Source organism: Oryza brachyantha, chromosome 12, assembly GCF_000231095.2.
Source record: "Oryza brachyantha chromosome 12, ObraRS2, whole genome shotgun sequence".
NCBI lineage: Eukaryota > Viridiplantae > Streptophyta > Magnoliopsida > Poales > Poaceae > Oryza > Oryza brachyantha.
In genome coordinates, this window is record NC_023174.2 from 16,261,756 (window position 1) to 16,289,444 (window position 27,689).

General features: G+C 42.6%; 3 protein-coding genes and 1 pseudogene across 6 annotated transcripts; 2 read left to right on the forward strand and 2 right to left on the reverse strand.

Moving 5' to 3' along the window:
* Nucleotides 1-7,276: 7,276 nt before the first annotated feature.
* LOC121055949 lies at nt 7,277-8,128 on the reverse strand. Its single transcript, XM_040529210.1, has one exon. It carries the CDS (start codon nt 7,999-8,001, stop codon nt 7,510-7,512), a length of 492 nt encoding a protein of 163 aa, XP_040385144.1. The 5' UTR covers nt 8,002-8,128; the 3' UTR covers nt 7,277-7,509.
* Nucleotides 8,129-8,375: 247 nt separating this feature from the next.
* LOC102722175 (probable serine/threonine protein kinase IRE) lies at nt 8,376-14,742 on the forward strand. Of its 3 annotated transcripts, none has more exons than XM_015842999.1 (17): nt 8,376-8,506; nt 8,601-9,983; nt 10,070-10,192; nt 10,338-10,510; nt 10,644-10,884; nt 11,335-11,427; nt 11,497-11,637; nt 11,768-11,860; nt 12,470-12,674; nt 12,822-12,907; nt 13,150-13,238; nt 13,384-13,435; nt 13,513-13,569; nt 13,660-13,824; nt 13,931-14,011; nt 14,091-14,202; nt 14,296-14,742. In XM_015842999.1, the coding sequence occupies exons 1-16, from the start codon at nt 8,501-8,503 to the stop codon at nt 14,169-14,171; spliced, it is 3,069 nt and encodes a 1,022-aa protein (XP_015698485.1). In that variant the 5' UTR covers nt 8,376-8,500; the 3' UTR covers nt 14,172-14,202; nt 14,296-14,742. The 3 variants fall into 3 exon arrangements, 2 of the variants coding, with proteins under 2 accessions (XP_015698485.1, XP_015698486.1); XM_015843000.1 differs by having other exon boundaries at nt 8,604-9,983; XR_001551545.1 differs by lacking the exons at nt 13,931-14,011; nt 14,091-14,202; nt 14,296-14,742 and having other exon boundaries at nt 13,508-13,569; nt 13,660-13,688.
* Nucleotides 14,743-16,748: 2,006 nt separating this feature from the next.
* Nucleotides 16,749-17,450, reverse strand: LOC107305388 (annotated as a pseudogene).
* Nucleotides 17,451-21,384: 3,934 nt separating this feature from the next.
* On the forward strand, nt 21,385-26,603 carry LOC102705772. 2 transcript variants are annotated; one of them, XM_015842997.2, is made up of 15 exons: nt 21,385-21,515; nt 21,937-22,120; nt 22,621-22,694; nt 22,774-22,891; nt 22,965-23,047; nt 23,126-23,291; nt 23,378-23,577; nt 24,098-24,309; nt 24,384-24,479; nt 24,585-24,703; nt 25,143-25,244; nt 25,338-25,447; nt 25,531-25,618; nt 25,786-25,985; nt 26,063-26,603. In XM_015842997.2, the coding sequence occupies exons 2-15, from the start codon at nt 22,010-22,012 to the stop codon at nt 26,265-26,267; spliced, it is 1,884 nt and encodes a 627-aa protein (XP_015698483.1). In that variant the 5' UTR covers nt 21,385-21,515; nt 21,937-22,009; the 3' UTR covers nt 26,268-26,603. The 2 variants fall into 2 exon arrangements, with proteins under 2 accessions (XP_015698483.1, XP_006664217.1); XM_006664154.3 differs by having other exon boundaries at nt 22,977-23,047.
* The last annotated feature ends 1,086 nt before the right edge of the window (nt 26,604-27,689 follow it).

The following is a 27,689-nucleotide window of genomic DNA, read 5'->3' on the forward strand; positions in this document are numbered from 1 at the left end:
CATTGAATATTCCCTAGTACTGGCCACTGTGGAGTTAGCTAGCTAGATTAATTGCTCAACCATGTTCTTTTTTTTCTTCTTGCAATATTAATCACCCTCTCCAAAATTTCCAAATGCTAAATTTTCCCCTTGCAATATTGACACCTCTCATTGTCCTACTTGTTGGCTTTCCAACCGCAGATAAAGTTTCAATTTGGAACGCAATTTTAGGGATGATTTTAAGTTTTCTCATCGTAGCATATTTTTTAACCTTGACTTTTAACCTGTCAATAACATAGGTATAAAATTTTCAGTTCTCTTGTGAAATAGTGTATCATATCATTAATTTATATCACTACCACAATCCAGAATTTCCTTGAAGGTTACAGTATCATTGTATCCAGGCAAGTAACATCAGAAGTCCACAAATATCCATCCTAAAAATGCTGTGTCCAGCATTGTAAACTGTAGATGGTGAGGGTTTATTTTTTTCCAAAATCTTAGTAGGCCTTAATCTAGGCCTCATAAACGCAAAACTCCTGGGTCAGGTACTCTATGTTAGAGGGCAAAATGGTTCAAAAAAACCCCATACTTTCCACTCAAACAAAATTACTCAAAACTGTAGATTTTTGCATAATTTACTCTGTAGATCGACATTGTTATCTCCCTGTAGAGGATCCAAGCGTGCAGCCAGCTGAGTGCCTATTTGGAACATGTGGGAAAGTGTGGTTTTTCTGATCGAAACCCTCAAGTTTCCCTGACGAAGAGCTCATCATGGCTCATTCAATGTCACAGCCAGCAATTTCAGAAGCTCGATCAGTGTGATTAGCAATTGGCGCCAATTAAATCCATGCAGCAGTAATTAATAATTAACCGCATGTGCTCCAGCTGTATGTGGCAATCGTCATCGATCACACCTAGCTCGGATCTCCAAGCAACTGCGAAAACTAACGAAGCTGTAGCGGCGAGGCGCCATGGCCGCATCAGGTTCAGGTTCAGGTGGCAGAAGGGGGCACATGGCATTAAGGTAGGTAGCTATAGCCTAGCTACAGCTATAGGTAGGTAGCTAGCTAGCTCCGGCACGCCGGCCGGCAGCTGGCTGGCCGGCCGGAGTACGGTCCCCACGCAGACGCAGTACACACACACATGCAGGGAGTAATGCCATGGATCGTCGTCTTCTTCTCCGCCTCCGACGCCTCCGGGCGACACGCACCTGACCTGCACGCAGTCTGCACGCGGCGGCGTCTGAAGATATACAGCAGCACGCACACACGTACAGGTACAGGGCCTCCTCGAATTAAAACCTGACCTGCTCCCGCGCGCCCTGTGTCTGCAGTCCGCACTGCACTGCACCTGCCTCGATATATATGTCAAATTTTGAAGTCGATCGATCGATCGACCTCCATTGATATCACATGCATGCATGCGTTCATGGGCCAGCGTACTGGAGTAGCTAGCTAGTAGTATCATCCACAGAATCTAGAGCGTCTCTCATCATCTGATCCATATATATAGTAATTAGTAACTGAATCACTGAGTGAATTAATGCACGATTGCACGCAGAGATCGGTATGCGTCTTTCGGCGCTAGCAAGCAAGCTAGATCAATCTTAATTAATCTGTTGCTTTCAATATATACACTGTCGACTATATATGATGCAGCCATGGCAGCATATGCATGTGTAAAGTCATCTGGCGAGCAGAGGAACGGCGCTGTGCATTGCACTCAATGCGCATACACACACACACATGCATATGCAGGTATAAGCATTTTATAGAGATATATATGTAGATATACTGCGCTGAACAGTATCTAGTTAGACACTGAAGATATACTGCAGAACAGTATATAGCGTATGTACTGCTGAATGATAACTGTGATAAAACGTGGAGGTGGATGTATGTAGGAAATCTTTATTTTTTATAATATATACAACATATGGCTTACTTATGGGCATGTGTAATAGTTTTGTACATCTTAGTTATGCAGAGAACAAGCGTACGTACGTAATTGGCTAAGTTTAATAATAAAAGCTTCTATTACATCAAAAAGGTTATAATCTGACTCAATAATCTAGATTATAATAATCTTAAGCTAAAAGAAACAGGACCTAAGTAGACGAGCAAAGTAAAAGGTTGTTGCTACACAAGATTGAGAATGACTGAAGCAAGAAGATAGCTGATGTTTTGAAAATCAGTTTTCTATTTGTTTTGGTGTGTGTGTGCATGTTTCTCTGTTATGAGAATTGTAGTCTAAGTATTATTGTTTCTAATGTTTGGTTGTATATAACCACTTGCATATATATAGGATAAATAGAAAGGAGTAAGGTGTAATGGAAACTAAAGTTAGTTCTTAAAATTAAGATATTCACGTGGTATATATTTAAAGGGGTAATTTTGACAAAAAATAATTTAGTAAAAAATAATTGAAATGGTAGTAAGAAATGTGCATGATTAAATTATCTAACATATATTACTTGATTGTCATTTTACTAAATTTCTTTGGGGAGTGGTATATGTGTCTTTTGGTTTGAAGCCACCTAATTACTAGGTTTTTTCATATTGGTGGGAGCTGGCTATTTGGTATTGATCTAAAATCCAAAAGGTTGATTTTAGTATGAGCACATGTTTTATGTTGGCTTGACCAAGTAATAATGATAAGGTCTTTTACAACACTGTATTTAAATCTTATATGCATGCAGATACTTTTCATAGCATGCATCACATTGGCTCAAGTTTTGAACACAACTGCAATGGTTTGATGGGGGCAAAGAATCCATTTGAGCAAGTTCAATAGTATAGCCAACTAGTAGCTCCAAATCATTTATAGTCAATCTAATAGTCAATTTATACAATAACTATCTACAAAACATATACTAGCATATATGTCCCACCTACCATACATACATTATATCTTGTAGTACGTGCTGTAACTGGCTATAAATCTGTAGCACACTCTTCTTCTCTCATATTTTATCTCCTTAAAATATATTTATAGCTAGCTTATAGTCTACTACTGTACCTGCTCTATGTTATATGTCGTACGTTGGAAACTAACGGTTATGCAAATCTTCGTCGATGTTAGATGGGCATTTACTAGTAGTATTGCTGCTTTTAAGTTATCTTTTCTTTGGAGCTTGGCTGGTGTTTTATTTGTCTTCTGGTCATAGTTTGCTTTTATATTTGCATTTTGGCCATGTTTAGCCACGAACTTGATAATGATGGATTGTAGTTTTGGTTAAAGCAAAAAATCATATTACCATTATTTAAGAAAATTGCGCTGCTATCCATTGTTTGATATAAAAGTTATCCCACTTATCTTATAATAACTTCATTTTTCACTCAAGCCATACGTACCATTATAAAGTAAAAAACTATAATACAATCCACTTATGAAATCATAATGTAATTGTTCCATACTTTATCTAGTTCCAGTGTATTTATTCTCTAATTTTACCAACTTTAAAACAATAATTGCTAAAAATTGGTCAAATTTATTGTTGACCAAATAAGAGAGACTCAAAATAAGATTAAATTTTTAATTAGCAAAGAAAAACATATGTTGGTATGTGCGTCAAATCAATCACACTCGAGAGAGGACCGGAAGATCAGCCGGAGTGAATATATAATATTCTCTCCGTTTTAACGTCAACGTCGTCGATTTTTTTTATATATATTTGATCATTCATCTTATTTAAAAAATTTGCAAAACATGTAAAGATATATATATACATAAAAATATACTTACAATAAATGACATGATATAAACATGATTAATAATTATATAATTTTTTTGAGTAACATGAATGATAGAAAAAAATCAATGACACCAACTATTTAGAGTACGTCGTCAATAATTGGCTGCGGTGTCAGATTGAGATTGAGTGACCGATCTGACGTTTCATGGGGAGCGAGAGACCACCACTGATCAACCCATCAGGCTGCCACTATACATTGCCCGCGTGCAGCTTTTACTCATGAATGTCTCTACTGCCATGTTTCATCTTTCAAGAAAAAAAATACCATGGCTACTGTATAAGTTCTGTTTTAAAATATAATTATTTCTAAAGGTTAAATCTTATACCCAAGTATAAGGAGTGATTGTTTAATCGAACTTTTATATATATATTTTTAGTAATCTAAAAACTAAAGCTGAAAAATAAACTTTAGTAAAAAAGCCATAAAATCAACTCCAAATTTAAAGTTAAAAATTCAAATTTTGGCTTATAAGTATAGTCATAAGCGAAAAATGGGGGTGTAAGTGTTTTAGAATTCTAGCACTGTTCACAATAATATTTATCTCATTTATCACTTATTTAAAATTCTTCGTATTTTATCCCTGTTCATTCCTCATTTGTTAAGAGGTTTTCAGTCTTTTCTTTTCCAACTTAATTGGTATTAAAAATCTAGAAACACTTATATTTAAAGACGAAGGCAATATATCTATGTTGTAGCTTCAACTGCATGTGTATAGTACTATATATAATCATAGAAATTAGCTTATAAGCATAAGCAAAAAGTTACGGTGCAAGTGTTTCTAGAATTCTAGCTCTATTCACAATAATATTTATATTATTAATCTATTTAAAATTCTTCGTATTTTATCCCTACGTACTCTTTCATATTTTATTCCTTATTTGTTAAGGGGTTTTTAGTCTTTTCTTTTCCAACTTAATTCATACAAAAAATCTAGAATATACTTATACTTAAAAGACGGAGTTAGTACATCTCTGCAGTAGCTTCAACTGCATCTGTATAGTACTATATATAATCATGGAAAATATTCTGAAATACCGCTAATATTCGCTTAGCATTTTTTTTCTTGAAGATTAAAATTGTAAAACATGAGCTGGTCAATTCAGGAGTGTCCACTTTGTCGAACTTTTTGTCTCTTCCTTGGATTAATTGTTAGCTGGAGACGTTTCAGAAATCAGAATATAGGCAAATTAAGAAATTTTGCTGTTGATGATGTTCATGTTCTTCAAGATTTTTCTAAGCCGAACTGTGGATTTGCATGCACAGCTCGACGACCCTAGGCCCTAGCTAGTTTGTTATGCACTTTCGTGTAGCTGACGATGTATATCGAGCTCAAAGTTTTCAAATTTATTTTCTTTGTTGTAAACTCTGGAGATAGTGAGGTTCTGTTGATTTCCTGATTCAACGTTTAATTAACTAAATCGACATTACATTGCAGAAATTAAATGAAGCAATTAGTCAGAGATCAGCTATCTCTGAACTTAATTTGAAGTGTTTCTCGGGCCATTAATTTGCACGAGGCTGGAAACTGGCAACGGTAAAATGCAGTGGAGATCAATTGGAAGACGAGCAATTTATGGATTTAACCTGTCCCATAACTAATTTTCGGATAAAATTTGCACTTCACGTCACATTTGGACAAAAGACATTAGATTTTTACCTGAAATTACACTGGCAATGTTTCAGGCTCAGGCATAATAAGCAGGATACTACTGCTGCTGGAATTTGCGGCATTGTTGTGTGGGCCCATCTGAAGTGACAAAAAACCATGGCCCATTAGTGGCCCGTAACTAGAAACTATCTGGCCCAATAAGAGCCCGTTACAAGAAACCCGTCGGCCCCCGCTAATGTCCTACTTGGACAACTTTCCGGCCCATTAAAGGCCCGGCAGAATAAATGATCTGATCGAAGTCTAATGCCCAAAGTCAATACTGATTTTTTTTTCCCCTTTTGGCCAAGGATAATGAAACAAAGTCTAGTAGTCAAGAATTATTAATACCAAAGTCAGTACTGATAAAATTTAAGTTGAATACCATTATTGATGTACTTTTTGCAAGGTTTAATATTCACGAAAAAATTTGAAACGGAGACTAAAGCGCATGTGTTTTGGTAACGAAGGCTAGTTAGTATTCATGGTTTTTCAGCCAAAGTTTGATGGTAACTAAATTTTGGGTAATCGTGCATTTTTTTGCCCATTATAAAGTCATGAAAATTTTGTCCAAGTGCTAATATATCCTCCAATTTTTAATGATCGATGTTTTTTTTACTTTTAAATATTTATTTGATCATCCGCTTATCTGTCTTTTTTTATAGGAATATAAAAGATTATAACTCATGCTTAAAGTTTATTTAATAATAAAATAATTAATTATTTATCACTTTTAAAAAAAATAAGATTAAAGGTCAAGCATAGATACGAAATCAACAACATCAAATATAAAAAAACTAGAGGAAGCTATAAATTCCTCCAAGTGTATATTAGTGTAATATATAACCGAGATTATTACATGTGATAAACTATATGAAATATATATTTAGATTATTGAGTGGCTAAAGAACCAATAACCTTTGGTACTTTAAAGTTTTTTAACTATCTTTTTATCTATTACCAACATTACCTTATAATAATCTAATTTAGCTTACTGCAGTAATCTGGTTTAATCATCTATATTACACCAATCCTAAGTGGAAACAAATGTCGCCAAGTGTTGTTGCATCATTCCTTGATAGTGATGCATTTATGGGTCTAAGACCAGTGGTTGCGATTTTGGACCCATTGTGGTTACTTATGAAAAGTTTTGGGCCAAAGTCTAACACTCGTGTTTTTACACCCAAGACATTCATGTGTGTACTTGAACACAAGATTAATACTCATTAAATTTTAGATGAAATGCTAATACCTGCACATTTTAAACCCAAGATTTATACTCATGTTTTTTTGCCGAATGCCGAAGATAATGTTTATGTGTTTTTGAGCTAAATGATAGTACCCATGCGTTATTTGGCTCAAAACACAGCATGGATCAAATAAAAACAAGCTCTCATCATTTCATTTATGTTTATAAACAAAAAATAAATTTTAAAAGTTAATTTTAGAGTTGATTTTGTAGTTTTTATCGTTGGTTATTTTATAGGAACTAACTTTAAATCACTAAAGAGATGTATATAAAAGTTTTATATACAAATTATTTTTATAAACATAAGTGAAACAACGGGTACAAGTATGCAGATATAGATCTGAGTTGAAATAAAAACTGCAACCTCTAATAAATTAAGCAGCGATGTGCGATCGAATTTCAATCGGCGATGATCAAACTTGAAACGTAATTGCAATGCAATCCTTTATCAAATTGAAATCTCAACACAAATACACAATTAATGCAAGCGCATGCAGCTTTTTCCTTAACGTATGCGATGTGAAATAATCTCAAATTTGATTTACCATCGTAGAAACTGTCAGAATCAAATTCGTTCAAAAAATTCAAATCAAACCAAACCAAACCAAACAGATCAGGGATAGATCGGCACGGCAACCACAGAATGACAGAAAACAAATCAGGCTAACATGGTTTCTTTATTTCTTTCCTCTCACTGATCAAAATTTTTGGAAAGAGAAGAACAGAAGCAATTGCAAAAAAATGTCAATTGCAGTTAATTAATCACAAGATCGAGTTATTTTTCTTCTCTTTTCCGAAGAAAAGGGAGGAGAATTAAAGAAGCCAATTAAGTGGCGAGGAGGAGGAGAAGAAGACGGCGGCGGCGGCGGCGGCGGCGATCACCTCCCGTCCTCTCTCTGCGAGGGGCTTCTCCAGAAACCGGCGCCGTAGAAGCTCGCCCAGACCTCCTTCTCCACGTCGGCGAGGATGCCGTGCTCGGGCGCGGGCGCGGGCGCGGCCTTGCACTCCGCCGCCTCCGCCTTCTTGACCTTGGAGGCGCGGCAGGCGACGACGCGGCGCCGGCGGCCGCCGCGGACGGCGCGGCAGCAGAGCGCGGCGGGGACGCGGACCGCGGCGAGTACGACGAGCTCGACGACGGCGAAGGGGAAGCAGCAGAAGACGGCCGCGCACTCCGCCGCCGTCCCGCCCGCCACCTCCCCGCACCGCGGCCTCTGCTCCCGCGCCCGCCGCCGCTCCCGCTCCCTCCTCATCTCCACGGCCGGCGACCGCCTCAGCCTCCTCGCCGTCGACGGCGACAGCGACCCGTCCCCCGCCACCCCCACGCGGCTGTGGTTGTGGTTGTGGTGGTGGTGGTGCACCCCCACGGCCATGGCTCGCGCGCGCGCGCGCGGGCGGCGGGGTGGGTGGTCTGCCTGCCCTCCTCTCGCTCAGAGCCGCATCAAGATTTGTGCGCTGCAAAACGGACGGCCGCGATAGGTGGAGAGAGACCGCGAGGCGGTTGCGCGAATTTAAAGCCGTACGCGACTGACAGCTCGGCCCCACCCGCCACTCGCGGCGAGGAAACCGTTAAGCCGCTCCCGCCGTTACGGGTGGCGGGCCCCACATGTCAGTCGTAATTATTCGGGAAATGGAGGGGGAAACTGCAAAAAAGGATTAAATAAATTTTATTCTATTTTATTTTTTGGGTTTTTCTGGTCGTCTTCCTCCTCACCTCACGCGGCCCGCCACTGGTGCGCCACGTTTGCATGGGGGCGTTTGCTATTTTAGTGCGAAGAACACGGGCGACGTGCGGGAGACGAAGCCATGATCGCGCGAGATCGCTTCTAGCGCATTTCGTCGTCGGGGGCAGCTGCGTTGCGGTGTGGGGTCATGGAGGTAAGGTGGGGGTGAAGGCGAGGGAGGCGTGGGGGCTTGGGGGTGGATGCGGATGAGGTGTTTGATGTAATGCCCGGGGTCTCGTTGGGTGCAGCAGAAGGACAGCAGCGGAGGAGGGCTGGCGCGGCGGGTGATGCTGGACGGGAGCGGGAGGGAGATGGACTCGCCGCGGTTCAGGGCGATCCTGCGGGCGACGAGCGGGCGGCGGAAGCGGGCGACCGACGTGAAGAGCTTCTCGCACGAGCTCAACGCGCGTGGGCCGCACCACCCGCTGCAGCAGCGGAAGCCGCGCGGCTGCGCGAACAGCCCGGAGGAGTTCATCGGCGCCATCAGGACCAAGTTCATCAAGCTCAAGGATGAGGTCGACGCCGAGCTCGGGGTGTTCGCCGGGGACCTCGTCGGCGCGCTCGACAAGGCCGAGGGGGATGAGGAACGCGTCGTGCTCGAGGACCTGCTCGTCGTCGCGCAGCGGTGCGCGGAGATGAGCCCCGAGGAGTTATGGGTCAAGTGCGAGGGCATCGTCCAGGGCCTCGACGACCGCCGCCAGGAGCTCACCGCCGGCGTCCTCAAGCAGGCCCACACCCGCGTCCTCTTCATCCTCACGCGATGCACCCGCCTCCTCCAGTTCCGCAAGGAAGGCGGCGGATACATCGCCGACGACGACAAGCAGCACGTCCTCGGTCTGCACCAACTCAGCGACCTCGGCCTCTACCCCTTCCAGGTTGCCGGCGGCTCGGGCGAGCTCGGCCGCAAGAGCACCTCCAGCTTGACCGAGCTCAAGGAGAGGCTCATCAGGCGGAGGATGCTGGAGCACAAGCAACTCACCCTCGACTTCTCCGCGGGCCGTGTCTCGTCGGGAGACACCGGTGACTCCCCCGGCAGCGGCGGCAAGATCTCATCTTGGAAGAAGCTGCCATCCCCCGCCGAGAAGAACCTGCGCAAGAGCACGGAATCAATAACAGCAGCAGCAGCGGCAGAGGAGAAGACCACCCCGACCAAGAAGAAGGCCATTACCAGGAACAAGGCCGCCGTGGATGAGATCGTCGAGAGGATTGATGCAGCTAGCATTCACCCCGACGGTCTGTCATATCTGGCGGACTCTGCTGTGAAGCTTGAGGTTCCATCCCAGTACCCAGAGGCCCAGCAGATCATCGTCGATGGGAAGCCGAGGATGATATGCAGAATCTGTGACTTTGAGATCCCCATGGTCTGCGCAGAAGGCCACTTCATAGTGTGCACATTGGCTGATCGGTGTGATTCAAAGGGCCTGAATACAGACCAGAGGCTGCAGAGGGTTGCCGAGGTGCTCGGGAGGGTTATGGCTTGCTTTGAAGCAAAGAGCCCTCACATTGCAGAATGTAATCATCACGAGACTGCAAGGGGTAGCACATCGAGTTTAACGGAATCCGATGGATCCATAGATCATGATAATCTGTCTCATCTGTTGACACTGCCGTCGACAGAGTTGTTTTCAGAAGTAGTTGTCTTTCCTGCCTCAACCAATTACAACTGTTCTGTTTTTATCGTAGTGGATTGTTAACATTGTGCCGGTGATATTGGCAGGGAGCACTCACACCGGCATCAGGCAGCATGCCACAGTCCCCATTGCTGACACCAAGAACTAGCCACGCAGAGTCACAACTGACTAAACACAAGGCATTCGTTGAACTAGAGAATTTTCAGCAGGTTTGTGCATGCCAACTTAAAATTGGTACTTGTTTGTTGAAATTCTGTTCTTGTAAGAGTGTTTAGTTGGAACTACATTCTTTTGAGATTATGGTGAAGTTCACTTCTTCAATGATCTAGACTTTGTAGTTTACCATGCTGGTAGGTTGAAAGCTTAATGACCATTGCTAGAGGCATCGAGAGCATTAAAAACTATGAGTACAACTCGCTGGAGGACTTGAGCTCTTACCTAGAAGATCTGAATGCTGTTATTGACACAAGGAAGGTGGATGCCCTTGTTGTGGAGACGTTTGGAAGAAGGATAGCCAAGTTACTGCAGTAAGTGCAGTGACTGTTTTGAGCATCTTCAGATTCATTTGTCCTTAGCAGCAGTATACTCATTGCAGTTCCATTTCTCAAACTGCACTACGTTGTACCCCTGATTATCTTGTTAAAACTGTATGATTCTCAGGGAGAAATTTATTCAACTATGCGGACAAATAGAGGATGCAAACACTGAATCATTAGGTCCAATAGACGAAGACGGTCCTATGGAGAGTAGTGTAAGCTCAAGAACAAGCCAGATGAATGGAAAATTCAAGGATCGTACTTCAATTGAGGACTTTGAAATTATAAAGCCAATCAGCCGTGGTGCATTTGGGCGTGTATTTCTTGCAAAGAAAAGGGTAACAGGAGACCTTTTTGCCATCAAGGTAATGGGCATTATTCCCCCCCCCCCCCCCACCCCCGACTTTTTTATTCATGCCAACGAAATAGCTTCTCTGCAATCTGGATCAATTACAAAAAGAGTACTGTAAACCTGAACCTTGCTCTCTTGGGAAGCCTGGTCAATATGATCTACTTTCTAAAGAAAAAAAAATACAGGCAGATAAACTTAAAACAATAAATTTTGGGTTTTTTATGTTATCCATCTGTTGAGAAAAGAAGTTATCTATGTATGCTTTAAAAAAAAGTTTTAAAGCTCCATTTAGCGTGAATTATTGCTTGGTTAATTAGGAACCATCGATGAAACTACATGGATGGTTTGTTTCAAGACAATTGGATCACTTTAGAAAAGAATTGACTAATATAAGAACGTTGTGGGATTTGCATTGCTAGCTTCAGTGTTGGCTTTTATCCTGATGGTATCATCTTGAATTCAGGTGCTCAAAAAGGCTGATATGATCCGCAAGAATGCCGTAGAGAGCATCTTGGCAGAACGTGATATCTTAATATCAGCTCGCAACCCATTTGTGGTAAGTACTTCGAATGTTTAGTACAATAGTATATTGGATTTTATTTTAACTTTAATCTGTAATGGACAGGTACGATTTTTCTACTCCTTCACATGTAGGGAAAACCTTTATCTTGTTATGGAGTACTTGAATGGAGGAGATCTTTACTCCCTCTTGAGAAACCTAGGCTGCTTAGATGAAGATATGGCAAGGACATATATAGCTGAACTTGTAAGTTACTGGTGCTTTTCATTTCCTGAAAGTATTTACACAAGCAACTAAAGCAGAAAGCGGTCCGTTCTTTAGCCATTCCTTTATTTTTAAAGTTTTAATAGTTGACCTTTTTCATTTCAATCTGTAGGTTCTTGCATTGGAGTATCTGCATTCTATGAATGTGATTCATCGTGATTTGAAGCCCGACAACCTTTTAATCTCTCGTGATGGCCATTTAAAGGTTAATTTACTACCTTCTTATTTTCCCTTTTTCTTTCAGTACTTATCTTTTTGCCAAGCCAACCAAAGGATTAGGCCGCGTGTTACAAACTAAGAATCGACTGGAAGCTGTCGAAACCAATTGCAAGAACAAACAAAGAAACACCTCCAGCAGAAGACAAAACAGAAGGTCTACTCCTCGCCTGTTGTGAAAAAAACTGCCTCCTTCCAAACTGTGATAATCTCTTTGATGTCCCCAAAGAGCTGTGTTGACGGGTGTGTTGTCTGCTGGAACACACGAGCATTCCTTTCCTTCCAAGTACACCAAAAAGAAGAGAATATCAAAAGTTTTCTGAAGCTAACTCTTAAGACTTCTTGAAGCCAACCACCAATCAGCTAAATCAGAATTCATCTCGCCTGGTAGCTGAAAACCTGAAAGCTAACATTCATCCAACTCCTAAGCTTTCAATACTTATTAGCTTCTGAACTTCTGTGCTAGTGCTATTATCCATGATTGATGATTAAATTGTTTGAGGAAAATTATTACTGTACTTTCTAGTCTTGTAACGACTAAGCAGTACCTTTTTTTCCGATGACTAGAATAATTTGTGGGTTGTCTATTTCCATGCAGTTGACTGATTTTGGGCTATCAAAAGTTGGTCTTATCAATAGTACGGATGATTTGTCTGGTCCAGATGTCAGCAGTGTTCTTCTAGGTGACCATCAACCAACAGATGCAGAACAACGTGCACAGAAGCGAGAGCAAAGGCAAAAGCAGGCAGCTGTGGGCACTCCGGACTATTTGGCCCCTGAGATACTGTTAGGGATGACCCATGGTCTGTTTTCTTCTTTCATGAAACTTACTTTTACTTCAAAATGTTAGGTCTGCACTTCGAGGTGTTGAATTGATTTCTTATAACTTATGTTAATCTTTGTGGAAAAAACTTCTTCTAATAAAATCCATGGCATTCTCTTTAGTGCAGGTCCAACTGCGGATTGGTGGTCAGTTGGTATCATCCTCTTTGAGCTTCTTGTGGGAATTCCTCCATTCAACGCTGAGCACCCACAGGTAGTCTTTACGAACCAACATGTTGGTTGTACTATGTCGACATCAGGATACTGTTGATAATATAGAAAATATTTATGCCAGAGATTTACGGAATTGAAAATATATAACCGGAATAATTAACTTACTGAAAAAGCAGAATATTAGTTAGAATCATTTTGACATTTTATTTACTCCAGTGTCTTGAAGCTTACTGTTTCTCAAAGGTGTAACGACAGTAACATAACAATATTGTTCACTTACAGATAATATTTGATAATATAATGAATCGGGAAATACCTTGGCCACAAGTACCGGAGGAACTGAGTTTTGAAGCATATGACTTGATTGACAAGTAAGTCACAAAAATATTTTGGAAATAATTGCTATCAGCCATTTTATTCTGTTCTTCAATATTTCTTGGTGGATCTATAGTACTTAGTGCCTAGCTAATCTGCATCCTACAAGTGATACATTAACTCATTTAACTTTCATGTTAGGTTGCTAAGTGAGAACCCTGTACAAAGATTAGGAGCGACTGGTGCTGGAGAGGTACTTGTTTTCCTTTTCCGTTTTACAGTTATAGCTCTTATGTACACACCACTAACTGAGATACGCTATTAGAGCAGGTAAAAGCTCATCCTTTCTTCAAAGATGTAAACTGGGATATGCTTGCCAGACAAAAGGTTAGGAGCTAAACTAATGGGCAGTCTGAAAAACAGGAAACTCAGAAAAGTGCCTCCAAGGAAGTTGCTGAATTGCATTGCTTTTTGTAGGCTGCATTTATTCCTTACACAGATGATGAATATGATACAAGTTATTTTGCCTGCCGTCACACATGGGACGATCAAGTGAATGTAGCCTCTAACGAGTACGATGACAGAAGTGAAACTAGTAGCATGAGCTGTGGCAGTAGTCCACACAGTGATTACGAGGAAGATGTATGATACATCAATCCCCCTAATTTGCCCTTTTGATTCAGATATTCAAATCATCATGTAGCCCGCACCTCATAACTCTTACTTTCTACTGAAAATACATAAACAGGCTGATGAATTTGGTAGCATGGAAGAATTTGGAGCTCCATCACTGTCTGTGAAGTATTCTTTCAGCAATTTCTCATTCAAGGTAACCCTCATCTGAACTTCCGGCCATCTTTCAATCTTTCCCTCGGTTAGTAAATACTTTCCTTTTTCTCTGTAACCAGAACATATCTCAGTTAGCATCAATGAACTATGATCTGATGACAAAGCATAACGAGGATCCTTTACAATCTTCAAAATCTTGATAGTATGAACTTGAGAGATTCTCCCAATAAGGTAATATCTCATTGCTGAACTAGTGTATCTTCCTTGATACCTTGATCCTGTGTGCAAATCAAGCTACAAACTTATTGTCTTGGATCTTGTTAGGCTGGCTGCAGGCAGGATCTTCCTCAGCAGTGAACTCCCACTATTTACAATGCTTTGGATGATGATAAATTGATGACGGGAACTTGCTTAGGTAGACTGATTCGAGTAAAATGGCTTGCCTCAGTTTCTCTCTTGTGAGGAAAGAGGGGTATTTCTTTATGGAGAATGCAATCCATGATCCAGATACAGCGTTGAGCGATGAACAGTTGCAGGGAAACGCTTAGCTTGCAGATGCATTTAAGGTGTGGATAGGTAGCACAGATATCATAGGAAAAGAATGGCACCCACTGTTTTGGGCCTTTTGGCACAGTAGGTATATCTTCTTCAAAACTTGTGAGTGGTGCAAGATTGAGTTGTGTGGTAGTTTGGTGCAGTGTTTGCATCGATATTAGGAAAGTCATGTATGTTTTACCCTATTGTATTCATTCCCTCTCCTTATTATTTGCAGAGATACGTTAATAGTGTTGAGCCTGATTACTATTAGCTAAGCATGTGCTTGGTTTAGGGACAATATAGATGGGCTAGAACCATCCCTGTTTTTAAAGATCGGATGGTCCCAGCTGATTGTATGGCATGATGAATAGGATGATCTTGTAATCGTGCAGTTTTTTGTGGTTACGGTGCGGACTGAAGTGAAACCTACCACTTGTTTGAACCGAGAAACTTTTAAATCCGCAAAATCTTTATCTAAGGCCCTGTTTAGTTCCTAAAAATTTTCTCCTAAAAACATCGCATTTTGAACACATAGAGAGAGTATTAAATATAGATAAAATAAAAAACTAATTGCACAGTTATGGAAGAAATTATGAGACGAATCTTTTGAGTCTAATTAGTTCATGATTAGCTATAAGTGCTATAGTAATTTACATATGCTAATGACGGATTAATTAGGCTCAAAAGATTCGTCTCGTGGTTTCTAGGCGAGCCGCGAAATTAGTTTTTTCATTCATGTCTGAAAACTTCTCTCGACATCCAGTCAAACGTTTAAAGTGACCACAAAAAGTTTTATTTTTACAAACTAAACACCCCTATATGAAAGCGGTAAGCCCGATTAGGGCACGAGGAACTACATCAGCGACCCTAGGTCATCATCTATAGACTACAGTCACCCTGCTGCGACGGTACGGATGTGGAAGGCGGGAAGGGGAATCTCAACAGCGGTCGTATCCCGGTTCGTCCAGCTCGTGATGAGGCCTTGTCTGACAAACTTTGATTTTCACAAGCATGGTCAGATCCTCTTAATTAACTATCTGTGAAAAATTCAAATATCACAAACAGTTTAGATCAAATAACATATTCATCATTGTTACAAGTGATTTTTTAATAGTCCACCCATAAAAACAAAACCCTCGTATCTGTGAAAATCGTTCCTAGAGTAATGCTTGAAATGACGTATAAGAGTACTTAAGAATTGAAGGATGACTGATACTGACGAGGCTATGTGCAGCTGAGATGTAATTTTACCTCAACTCCATCTATGATTGCCACAAAACCAAAAAATTACTACATAAGTGTCGGGAACTCACTATTGGAAATAGTCTCTCGACCAGAGAGATTCACACGTTGTGTTTTCCATCTTAACACCTGTGTGATTCATGACCAGTTTTCAATATTTCCACGCGCAATGATCGGCTGTGTTTATTTCTTTTCATGTGTTTGGGTTGCCCCTAATCTCCTCAACGTAAAATTAAAAGGGAAAGATCAGTCTGTGAGTAAGATGATGACCTCACTAACGGTTTCACCTCTCTCGACATAGACCCTAACTCCTGATCACTCTCTGCGCTAGAGGAGACTCGAAGGGTTGTCCTAAGGCAATGCAAGTGGTGACCTGAAGGCCACCACCACTCTGCAAATCACCGGCAACCCCTTCGGGGTCATGCCGATGACCGCTACCACACAACCGACTGGTTCTAGGGTGATTCAAGGATCGATATCCTCTACTTCCACTCCGATTAACACATGGGAGATCAATATCCATATTACAATGGGTTTTACTTTCGGTCAGTACTCCTAATTTTCCTTATTACGATAATCTTTAGGATAAGCACTCTTCAAGTAGACAAAGTCTACATTCGTCACACCGGTGACACCACACCACAAGAATCTCTTCCCATATATCACAATACCATATGTTTGGACAAAAGAGTCCCCAATAATCCAACTTCTTTTATATTTCTTATCGTTGCATAAGCTTCATCTCAAATCAATAACTTCTTCGGTCAACAGTAGATGTTATTAATCAAAATATCAATATAACAAATTAAACTAAATAAAAAAAAGGTAAAACCAAGCGATTGAAGTTGAGGTTGTTTATTATCACTGTAGTACTCTAGGGCTAGCTAGAGCGAAGCTAAGATACAAATAACTAGTGATGTAACTGAAATGGACTAGCTGCTATTGCAACCCTGCAAACTTTGTTTTGTTATTGCACATCTGACAAGCTAGCTAGCTAGCTACTCGATTGGCAATGGCACGACACGTCGAGGCCTAGCAAAAGGCCTAGCAGGTGAGGATGATGATGAGGAGGAGGGGGAGGAGGCCGTGTTGCTTAGTGATGGGTTGGGAAGACTGACAATGTACCGGCGGCGGTACTCCTCACCATTGGATGATGGATCTACCACATCGTCCGCAAACCGCACCCTCCTCACCCTCTCTCGCCGTTGTGGCTGCTGATGCCGCTGTTGTGCTCGTGCTAAAGAGGAAAAAAACAAAAATGTCATTGAAATATTTGTGCAAGATCCAGTGAAAGAGACCATGCACGGTGACCAATGTTACTGATTTCGAAGCAACCTCGGTGAGAGAACTACTAGCTATCTACTATATGGTGTTTCGATTTTTGTTCTCACCGACGGCGAGCCTGAGGTCGGCGTGGAACCGGCGGTGGAGAGAGTAGGATATGATGATGATGCCAGTCGACGCGAGTGTCACGGCGATGAGCCCCATCGAACCACCACGGTCCATGAAACACTAGGCCTCCGGCGAGTGCTTCTGTGAGCATCAAGAGATGTGGATAGTAGATATAGGGGACGGAGGGGGAAGAAGACGAGGAGGTGGGTGAAGAGAAGTGGACGAGGGAAAGTTGTTTTTAGAAAGAAACACACACATGGGCAGCCTGGTCCATGAGAACTAGAAAAGGCATGCAATATATGTCTCATTGTGGTGTCTTACATTTTCTTTCTATGTTGTCAATTTTAGTTTTAGTGATATGGACACAAGAGTTTGGGTGAACCGTGATGTTTTTTATGTGCACTAAATTACCAGAGATGACTTCTATGGAAAAAAGACGGCCACACTATGCATTTGTTATCTTGGTGTTACGGATACTGACAAGAGTGGTAGGTGAAACGTGAGGTTTATTAGTGTCAATAAGCACCAAAGTGCCAGTGATGATGTGGAAGGATACAAATAGTTCTAGCATGTACTGCCATGTTAGTTTTATTGATACAAACAAGAGGGCTTGGATGAAGCATGTGGACAACACTAAAATATGACAAATGATTTGTAAGAGCGCATGTTTCTATTTTGGCATTACCTACATGGACATAGGGGAATTGGGTGGAGTGTGAGGTTTGCTAATGTATTGGTGAGTGCTAAAGGATGAAGCCCCACTGAGCATGAGGAAGGGTTGGTTACGTAGCTTCTAGAAGTAATAGACAAATATGTACATGACTCACGAGGACTTGAAAGATAGATGGGTACAAAAATGTTATGATAAATTGCATATAATGATTAATTCGATTGCTTAATCGTGACACCATGTATCATTACCCTAGTTGGTACACATAGCCGATATGTCCACAAAGGCTTGCGTGAAGCTTGAGGTTGCTATCGCATCCATGAGCATGACAACATACATATGGTAAAGGCCCATTGACCATATCCATATGTAGTTTATCTATGTGCAATTCAATAATACATATCCTCCCCCCTTCCTGATGACTCCTGCACATAAATAGCGCTCCCACCCCTAGGCCCCAACACCAGTACCCCCGCCTCCCCATCCCCTTCGAATTGAGATCTCGTGCAGTCCCAACTGCAACTGCATGTTATGAACTGCACATAATCTTAGGTTCTCAACCATTCATTTTCCTAACTAAAGGCTACAATTACTTGCTACAATTCCATGCTACAGTAAGCTACAGTGTTTTTTCTCAATGAACAATGCAATCAAATTTTTGGGCCTTTTGGGCCCTTCATATCAAACAACCTTAGTGTGATTGCAATCACACTATGGACTACATGGATCCAAATTCATCTCCACATCTCCGTCTTTCCTCCTCCCATGCTCGCCCAACCCATCCCTCTTCCCCATGACCCCATTCCCCTTTCATTTGCAATTCGCAAACCCTGGATTCGTCTGCCGCCACCGAGATGCCTCACAGCCACCTACCCATGCCGACTCTGCCTTGACCCACCAGCTCCTCGACGAACCTCAATAGGGTCTTAGGGCATCCCTGTTAGGGAAATTACATCTCCCACAATATTATAAGATTTATTATCTCTATCTAGATTCATCTATAGATACATACATAAAAGTTTTTTCCCTTTAGTTAGCGCCAATACGACAGCCAACATATACTTAAAACGCCATCATATATAAGTAAATTTAGATACTAAAAAATCTCAACGGGAATTTCTCTTCGGCAAAAATAAAAATAATAGTGGTATAAAAATGCTTTTTCTTCGTCAAAAATAAAAATAACAGTGGTATAAAAATAGAAAAAATGTGATCATCCTATCATAGGTCTGGGACTTTTTCTTCGTCAAAATAAAAAAAGATGTACACACATATAATCTTATTAATATCTATATAAAGATAAAAGAAAACCATATAATCTTGTAACCTGAAATGAAGAAGTCCATCCAAGGTCCCTAATCTTAAACGCGAGTCTGTTTTTCGTCCCTTAACCAGAATACAAAAAATGTACACCCTTAAACTTGTATAATCTATTCAAAATAGGTCCCTCGGCAGTATTGACTCATTTTATTGACTGGTTTGCTGAGGTGGCATCTGATGGGTCCCACATGTCAGTTTTTTTAATGTGTTCTCTCCCCCCTCACTTCCTCTCCCCTCTCTCTCTTCTATGCTTCTCTCCCATTCACCGACCTTGCGGGCGGCTGAGGCGTGGGTGCTGGCGGGCGGCGGGCTGGGGCGCAGAAGCTAGGCGGCGACCGGAGGTGGGGCGCGAACGACGTGTGGCGGGCGACGGCGGTGGGCTGTGGTGCGGACGGCGTGCGGCGGCGGCCGTTGACGAGCCGGTGCGCGGGACGCACGGGCCTATGGCTCACGGAGCCACTCCAGGTAGAATGTAGCATATATAGTAGTATATACGCCGGATCGGATTGTGATTATGAATTCGATGTTGTTCCAGGCAATCCTAATCAGTTCGATCATGCTAGCTCGGCTATATAAGCAGTTCTCACTTCTCAGCTTCAACTTTGCTTCTCACACTATAAATTTCACAAAGCGTAGAACCCTTTAGCTCGGGCCGCACATATGTATAGAGATGTGTTGGAAATAGCTTACAACAGAGCTTACAAGATATCTGGAGATTACAACTGATTTGTTACATCTGGTATCTCATGCATATATACACGTATACTTATCTCATGCACGTACACGCATATACAACTGATCTATATCTATTCTAACACACACCAACAGGAACACTTACACATCGAGTCTTTCTCTCAAATTGTGAGATCTTCTTGGCAAGATGGTGAAGTAGCAGAGCTTCCTGCTCCTAATGGTGATCGTCGCCGGCATGGCTGTATCAGCGATGGCGGAGAGGAAGCTGATGTCTTTATACTATTCCTCTAATCTCTCTCTCTCGGCCGTTACCTCGGCCACCGCCAGCACCGGTCGGCGGCGCCGTCCAACAGTCTCGTGCGGCCGCCGCCCAGGGTCGTCGTCCTGCTGCCTCGGTCGCCGCACGCCGTCGACCCGGCCTGGCCGCCTCCTCGGTAGCCGCCGCCCCGCTCAACTCGGCCGCGCCCGCATCAGCCCCGCTCGACTCGGTGAACGTCGTGACCCCCAGGAGAGCGGCGGCGTCCACGGCGAGCGCCCGCACGAAGCGCGGCGCTAAGGAAAGCGGGCAGGGGAGTGCCGGGGGCAGGTGCGACTTCCGTGGCTTGCGCCGCCATGTCGTCGACGGCACCCCGAGTCCGCCGGCACCCGTTGCCCACCATCCGTGCCCCAGCTCGCCGAGTCGTTGCTGCCCGTCCTCAGCCCACCGGCCGCCGTCGGACCGGGAGCATGCACCCGGCTTCCGCGCGTAGCGCCTCCGCGTCGTCGATGGCGTCCCCAGACCGCCGGCCGCCGCCGCTCATCATCCGTGCCCCAGCTCTCCGGGCCATTGCCGGCCGGAACCCGAATCCGCGCAATTGTCGCAGCTGCTCCCCCCCCCCCCCCGCCCCCGCCGAACGTCTCCCTCTCCGTCTTCGTCGCTGCCATCTGCATGTCCGCTGCCGCCATTTTTTGCTGCTTAGTTCTTGCTCTGCTCAACAATGTCGAGTTGTCGTCATGCCGATCGATCACTCGCCGGTGGGAACTGGGAAGGGACAGAAAAAAGGAAAGGATTAAAAAAAACTGACACGTGGGACCCACCGTATGCCACGTCAGCAAAACCGGTCAAAACTTAAGTCAATACTGCTGAGGGACTTTTCTTCAACAGTTTATAGAAGCTTAGGGATACACATATCTGTTTTGGAATAAAGAGATCTTGGATAAACTCGACGTTAAACTGAGGGATGAACTTTTCCAACCTGAAATGGAGATATCGGAAGTGGTACATGTAAACGCACGTGGGCCTACTCTCCGTTCCTGGGCCGCATGCTTGCCTCCCTTCGCCGAGACGGCCCATCGAAAGCGCAGTCGCTCCACAGCCTAAGCCGCTCTTCCGGCCCATACCACGGCCCAGCTAAGTCGCGATGGATGGCGGGATCCCAGCCTGGCACGCAAAATTTTCGCCTTCCCGATCGCGCCTGCGTCGCACTCCAAAATCCAAACCAAAAAATCCCCAAACCCGACCACTTCTCTCCCTCCCCTTCCACTCCACCGCGCCGCGCACAATCCATCTCCCCCCACCTTTTCAAATCGTCGAGCACTCGCCTCGCCGCCTAACCCCTCCCTCCTCCGCGGCTGCCGGAGCCTTCCGGAAGGTGCGGCGGAGGGTTCCGTCCGTCCGGGAGCGCCCCCCCCCCTCCCCCCGCGGCTTCAGGTGAGCGCCACCCCCGCTGCCCCGCACGCCTTCGGTCCCCCGCCCCCTTCCAGCCGAGGCGTCGCTCGCCGTAGAAGCGCCCAGCTTCGGTTGCTGCCGCTGCCGGATCGGGGGCCGCACCATCTCCCCTGCCCAAATGTGGCGTCACAATATCACTCACAGTTAGGTTTACTATTGGATAATGGCGCATACGATTTCGATTCTAGCCATTGCTGCGATTTAGATCTAGTACTGAAATCGGTGGGATTCACAAGTAGCTCCGTCCAACCCTAGTCTGTCAGCAGAGCAGCTGAAAGTACTAACCTTTCGATTCGGTCTACTTATGATGCTGTGCCCCTTCGTTTTGAGAGCCAACCACTACAAATTACAAGCTCCAACTTTTAAGTTTTTCTGCTACATGATTCTTCCTTCCTTTCTGTAGGTGGGTTGAGGGAGGGGAAGGCATGGGTTGGTGAGGAGGCACAGGAAGGGATACGGAGCCAGAAGAAGGTTGGATGTTACAAATGGCTCAAGCTGCTGTTCAATCTTCTCTGAATGCGGACCCCTTGATTGGGAGGGCGGGTGGAGCTCCAAGAATGAAGAGGAAGACCCCCTCTGAGCTCAGAGTAATGCCTTGTTTCGCCTTTTACTTTATGCGCTGTCAACTATGCTTCTCTGTTATCATCATCAACTGATACTTGAGGAGATATCTGGTTAGATGTGCATATGACTTCAAGTCATTTCCATATGATATTACAGTTCCGTTCTAGACACCAAGAATGCACATGAAGTGCATTTTTTTATAAACACTTAACACAGTTTAACGAAAACTCATGTCCTTTGATGTTGCAGAGTTGATAAAATGAACAAGCTATGTTGTGCCACGTGAAAAGACCATTTCCAAACCACCTCATAAATGCACTAGACCATTTTATTGCGTTAAAGTGATGCTGTTTTACTTAGCTATATACTTAGGAAATGCTAGAGAATATGAATGACATGTTCACTCCAAATGCATATAGTATAACTACTTATTGCTGCTACCTGAGTGCTGCTGTGAGCAAGGAAGCATTAAACAGTATAGTCGCAGATGAATACTAAAATTTTTCCAATATACTTGTTGCAGGGAGAGCAATTGAAGCGGCGCATTTCTGACAAGCCTGCCAATGACCAGTTACTCCATGCTGCGCCATTTGATAGGTGGCTAATCTGCAATCTATTTAAGTGATGCTCCTCTTGCGCTTCTATGAAAAACTTAGTATCTATATTCTCACTGTAGGTCAAGCAATGGGTTTCGGAACACAGAGCAACCAAAAATATCGAAATACATCAATACTCGTGTTACAGAGGTGTTCCCAGTAAAAAAATCTAGAAACCTGGGAAAGGAAAACTTGAAGGTCAGACATTGTGGCATTATTCATTTTAATGGACAATAAATTGTCCGTTACTAAATGTGATATCTTGAACTAGGATGCTTTGCAGAATAATGAGAAGGCTCTCAAGTCTGCTGATGCTGTGACAACTTCTGGTTTTGCATCATCTCCGCTCCCATGGTAATTGTTTGACTTGACAACTTGATGTTTTGTATCGTGTCTATGTTCTTATTTGGATTGTTTTTGGTGAAAATTCAGTGGTTATGGTGACTCTGCTAAGTTGGACCCTGCTGTTCCATTGCATACGGAGGCAGCAAAACCAAGTTTTAAGAAAGTTGAGAAATGTAGTGAAAATGCTTTGCGGAGTGTATCTGAGCTCCATGTCGGTGATGAGCATCAGTCTGGCACTAACAGATTTGATATGGTAATGAGCATCCATCTATCTAGGGCATTTTAGTATAGTGGGTATATGTTGTTTTATGTGCTAATATTCATAATACCTTTTGATAGGAAAAGGTGCTCAAAGGTTTTGGAGCTCGGGATGCTTTTGTGGCCTCTAAGCTCACTGAATCAAACATACAGTTTGGTGCTGTACCTTTGAAATCTTCGGATGTGTGTGCTACTGAGATCACTATTCCAGGAAAAAGAGCTCCTTTGGATCTCACCCTGAAGACTACTTTGCAATTTGTCTCATCATCTTCTGTAAAGTGGTGGGTTATTTGCTTTTTCTTTCCCTTTCAGCCTGTCATGTTATTTAGATGACATATCCACCTCAAAGTAATGCACATTTTTTCCCTTGAACTGCCAACATGTCTTAAATCCATAAACCGATTCATTTTAGCTCTCATGTGGGGCATGCACATAGAACAAGCAGTAAAAGCGTAGTTTTCCCTTTCTAATCATGCACACATGTATCTAATACCAGCATTTTTTTAGGAAAAAAACAAAAACAAAAGGACAAGCATTTTCAAAAATAACTCATTAAAAACATCTATTTTGAACTAATGGGAGTATTTGACAAATGGTCATGCACCATTGTAATTTATCAAGGCGATATAACATTAGTCCCAGACTCCCAGTAGATGGTCTCTATGGATTAGGGAAATGAGAACCAAAATTTCTGCTGTAGAGTTATATTGTCTGTGTTATCATGAAATGTGCATATTTCCTTTGGAAGTTTTCTGTGTAGAAGCGAAAAATTCTCCTGTCAATAACCCTTGCATGTTACAGGTGTCACAAGTTAAGTACAAGTTTTGGTAGGAGCAGTATTGTAGGACCCATTGCCCAGAGTTATCATAATGGATGTCAAAACTCGGGATGCACGAGGCCTGAGAGAAACAAGGATTTCTTGTTCTCGAAGGCATTACAATCATGGGTATATCCACAATCCTTATTGCCTGCTTCCATCATATCTGCTATGGTATCATCAACTGTACGAGGAGGTAATATCAAAACCTAAAACACTCCTGTAGTCTTTTGTGTATACCTAAAGTGATATGTTCCTTTGGTCATGTAGAAAGTGATTTTCTTGTCAAGAGGCATCAGGACTGGGAAGATTCATTTCAGAATCTTTACTACATGCTCCGGAAGAATCTGTTGAATATTTTTTATGGTATATTCTTGCTCCTCATATCTAAACATTAATGTTAACACTATGTTAGACTATCTCCAAATGACTCCTTGTTAATCACAATGAACATTGCTTCTATTGTTCTAGTTTATACGCCGCAATTTGTTGCTCTCTTCATTGGGGGAAATTGTTTGGAGAAGAAGCAGACCTCTAATGCCTACCTATCACAATCTACACGTGGGATACGATCATTGCTACGGAGACACGTGAGTTCCTTCTGTTTTTCAATGCCTACCATTTGCAACACATGCATTATCCTTTTTATACTTAAAGACATAAAACTACAATGATCTGTTGTTGCTGGTCAACCATTATGAGAGGTGTGTTAAGCATCAATCCATTAGTTAGTCCTGTTTTTGAGTAAAGCCTCCATATTTCTGTAATTTGAACACTGCAAGTTCTGCCTGTCCTTTTTCCAAAAGCAACTTCAGTGGTTCAGTTTGTTGTTTGAACTGAATTTGTTTTCTATCATTGTTTAGTATAATTATGAAGTGAGATATGATCTTGGCTAGTCTCTAAAGGCATCAACTGCTGGAGACAATCCAATCTTAAGTTAGCTTGACTCTTCAGCTTTGTACTGGCTTTTAAATAATTGTTGGTTGCTAGGTATTATTAACCATATGAGTATGACTTACATTTTTGTAGGGTGTTCCTTTTTCTATGCCTCTTTGCAACACTGAAGTGGAGCAGGTTACAGAGGATGACCTGATTGAACTTTCAGAAATCCAAAAGCGCAATCTAGGCCAGGTCTTGCTCCCTCACCATTTCCCTTGTTTGTGTTAATCAGGTTGCAGACTTGCAGCTACTGACTACTTGCCAAAAAAACTGTCAAACTTGCAGACGCTCCACATTGATGCTATGTCTGATGTTGACAACACCACACAATCACTTCTTTCATTTACAGGCAATAAGAGTGTTCATGGTTTATATGATTTCTTGTTGAATTACAAGTAGGTTGCTTAAAAACCTTCGTTAATCATCCCATTACATTTCTCCCAAAATCTTCTTATGAATGATATGTTCCTTTTTTCAGGTCATTCTTAAATTCTCTATCTGCCACAGATGTCCCAGTGTTATATTCACCGGTGCCATTTCAAAATGGCTGCCTCCATATCCCAGAGGTCATTTCATTCATTTGTCGACTTAGAGTTTCTCCCTGCTACCATATGGCTAGTTTCCATATTTTTTTTTCGTATCAGTTCTTCAAGTACTTTAATTAAATAACCTTCATGGAAAATTATGGTAAGATTGATTTTGGAGGTCTGATCTTCTGGGCATGCTTTTGCAGGTCAAATGCAGGGAGATGAGAAAAGCAGATATAGGCCTGGCTTCAAGTGGATTTGATGCAGAAGAACCTGGATCTACTTTCACTTCTGTAACGGGCAATATCTGCTACAGCATGGAAATAAAGGATCCTGTTCTTCCGCCATGGGTTGTTTCCGGAATCTGTGCTGCAATGTGCTGTGATGCAAACAGCTTCGATTTAACGTATGTACCATCATCTTCCCTGATGCAGTTACTTCACCTCTTGCAATCTGTTAAATCATTCTCATTTGTTCTTACAGAATGGCAACGGAGCCATCGTCGATGGGCTTAAATGCTGCCTTCAACTGCATAGGCACAGCTTCCCTGTCCAAGTCGCTTCCCTCTGAAGGCTGTGAATCATTGGGCATCCCTGATGCCACTTTGGTTCCCTCCTTGAGGTCTTCATCTTCGCTGCGGCGCCTCAGTTACAAGGGTGGCGAATACATCGCATACACAACGGTGTGAGCTCTAACACCTAGAATTGAAGCATACCCTGGAAGCAAGTGCTCCTGTTCAAGTGCAGCCGCTTTTGTTGATTACGGGAGAAGACATCGGGGTTCAATCTGTTTGAGCCCCTCAGCCAAGAAGCCTCGATGCCTTGTGTCTATCATTCAGGCAAGCAGAAACCGGAGCTGTTAGCTGTTGCAGCTGCTGGTTTAGTGGTTTGTTTTGCAAGGCAATTTGTCAAATATCTGAAACCTTGTATCTTTTTTGGGGGTAAACCTGTAGATCATCTGCAGGACAATGCTGCTCTTGAATGATGCAGTAATTTATTATGGAGCTGTGGTTGGAGGGTAAAAAGGCATTGGCTTTACAGATGTGCTTATTTTGGATTGTACAGTGGTAGTACTCGATGCCCTTTTGACAGTTCTTCCTTGGATGGCTTGTGGGGGTAAAAAGGGACTAGTGTTGAGTGATTCAAATGAAATCTGCTGTTATTCTCTCTAGTCTACAAAGTCTTGCGATCAATGCATTAGGGTATGAATGTGATAGACTTTGCAAATGGAATCCAATTGAATGGTCGATGAACTCTGTTCGCCTTTGTAAATGTTGGAAGCTGGGTTTGTAATATTGTGATAATTGTCATGAGTATCGTGATAATCCATTGTATCGGCAGACCCTGATAACGGTAATCGTGGTTTGGTTTTTTAAAAAAATTGGAAGAAAAATTCAAAAAAAAAGATATATAGCGATAATTGTCGCATATAGTGTGTTTTTCATACATAACTGCGATTATTAATATTGCAAAAATCGTTTTGATTATCTTTTTCATTGAAACTGCGGTGATAAAATCATGACGATTTTGTTCAAAAATTTTAAATTCGAATTCATATGATTTTTGCGTGATAATCAGTGGGATCAACGGAACCCTGTACTTGGAAGACGGCACTAACGGTCAAGGTGCTGCTGGTCTTTGTCGTTTGTGGCGACAAGAGGGATCCTGGGATACACAATTTGCTTTTTACTCCGATCTTCCATCTCAAGAAACATTAACATACTAAATGTAATGTCATTAGGCCATCATTAAGTTTTTTGGACTATTCAGGTGTTAAAGGAAAATCTAATCTGGAGTACATGCATGGTCCTTGATTAATCCTTAATTTGACGCTAATTAATCAAGCTATTCCAGTCAAAGAAGATAAAAACAACATTTTTCCTCACAAAGTTTTGTCTCATCTCTGTGACTTTGTCCCTTGCCTTGCGGAAGGAGACGATGACCAGAGCGAGGTGTGGTACTCTCCTCTCCTTCCCTGCCGCTGTCTCCTGCACTGCAGCAGCCAGGGCATGGCAGAGCCGAGCCAGAGCTGCCGCCACCAACCACCACCCACTTCTGGTCTGACACACCTCGTCGTCTTCCTCTCCTCCGTGCTTCCATTCTCTCTCTTG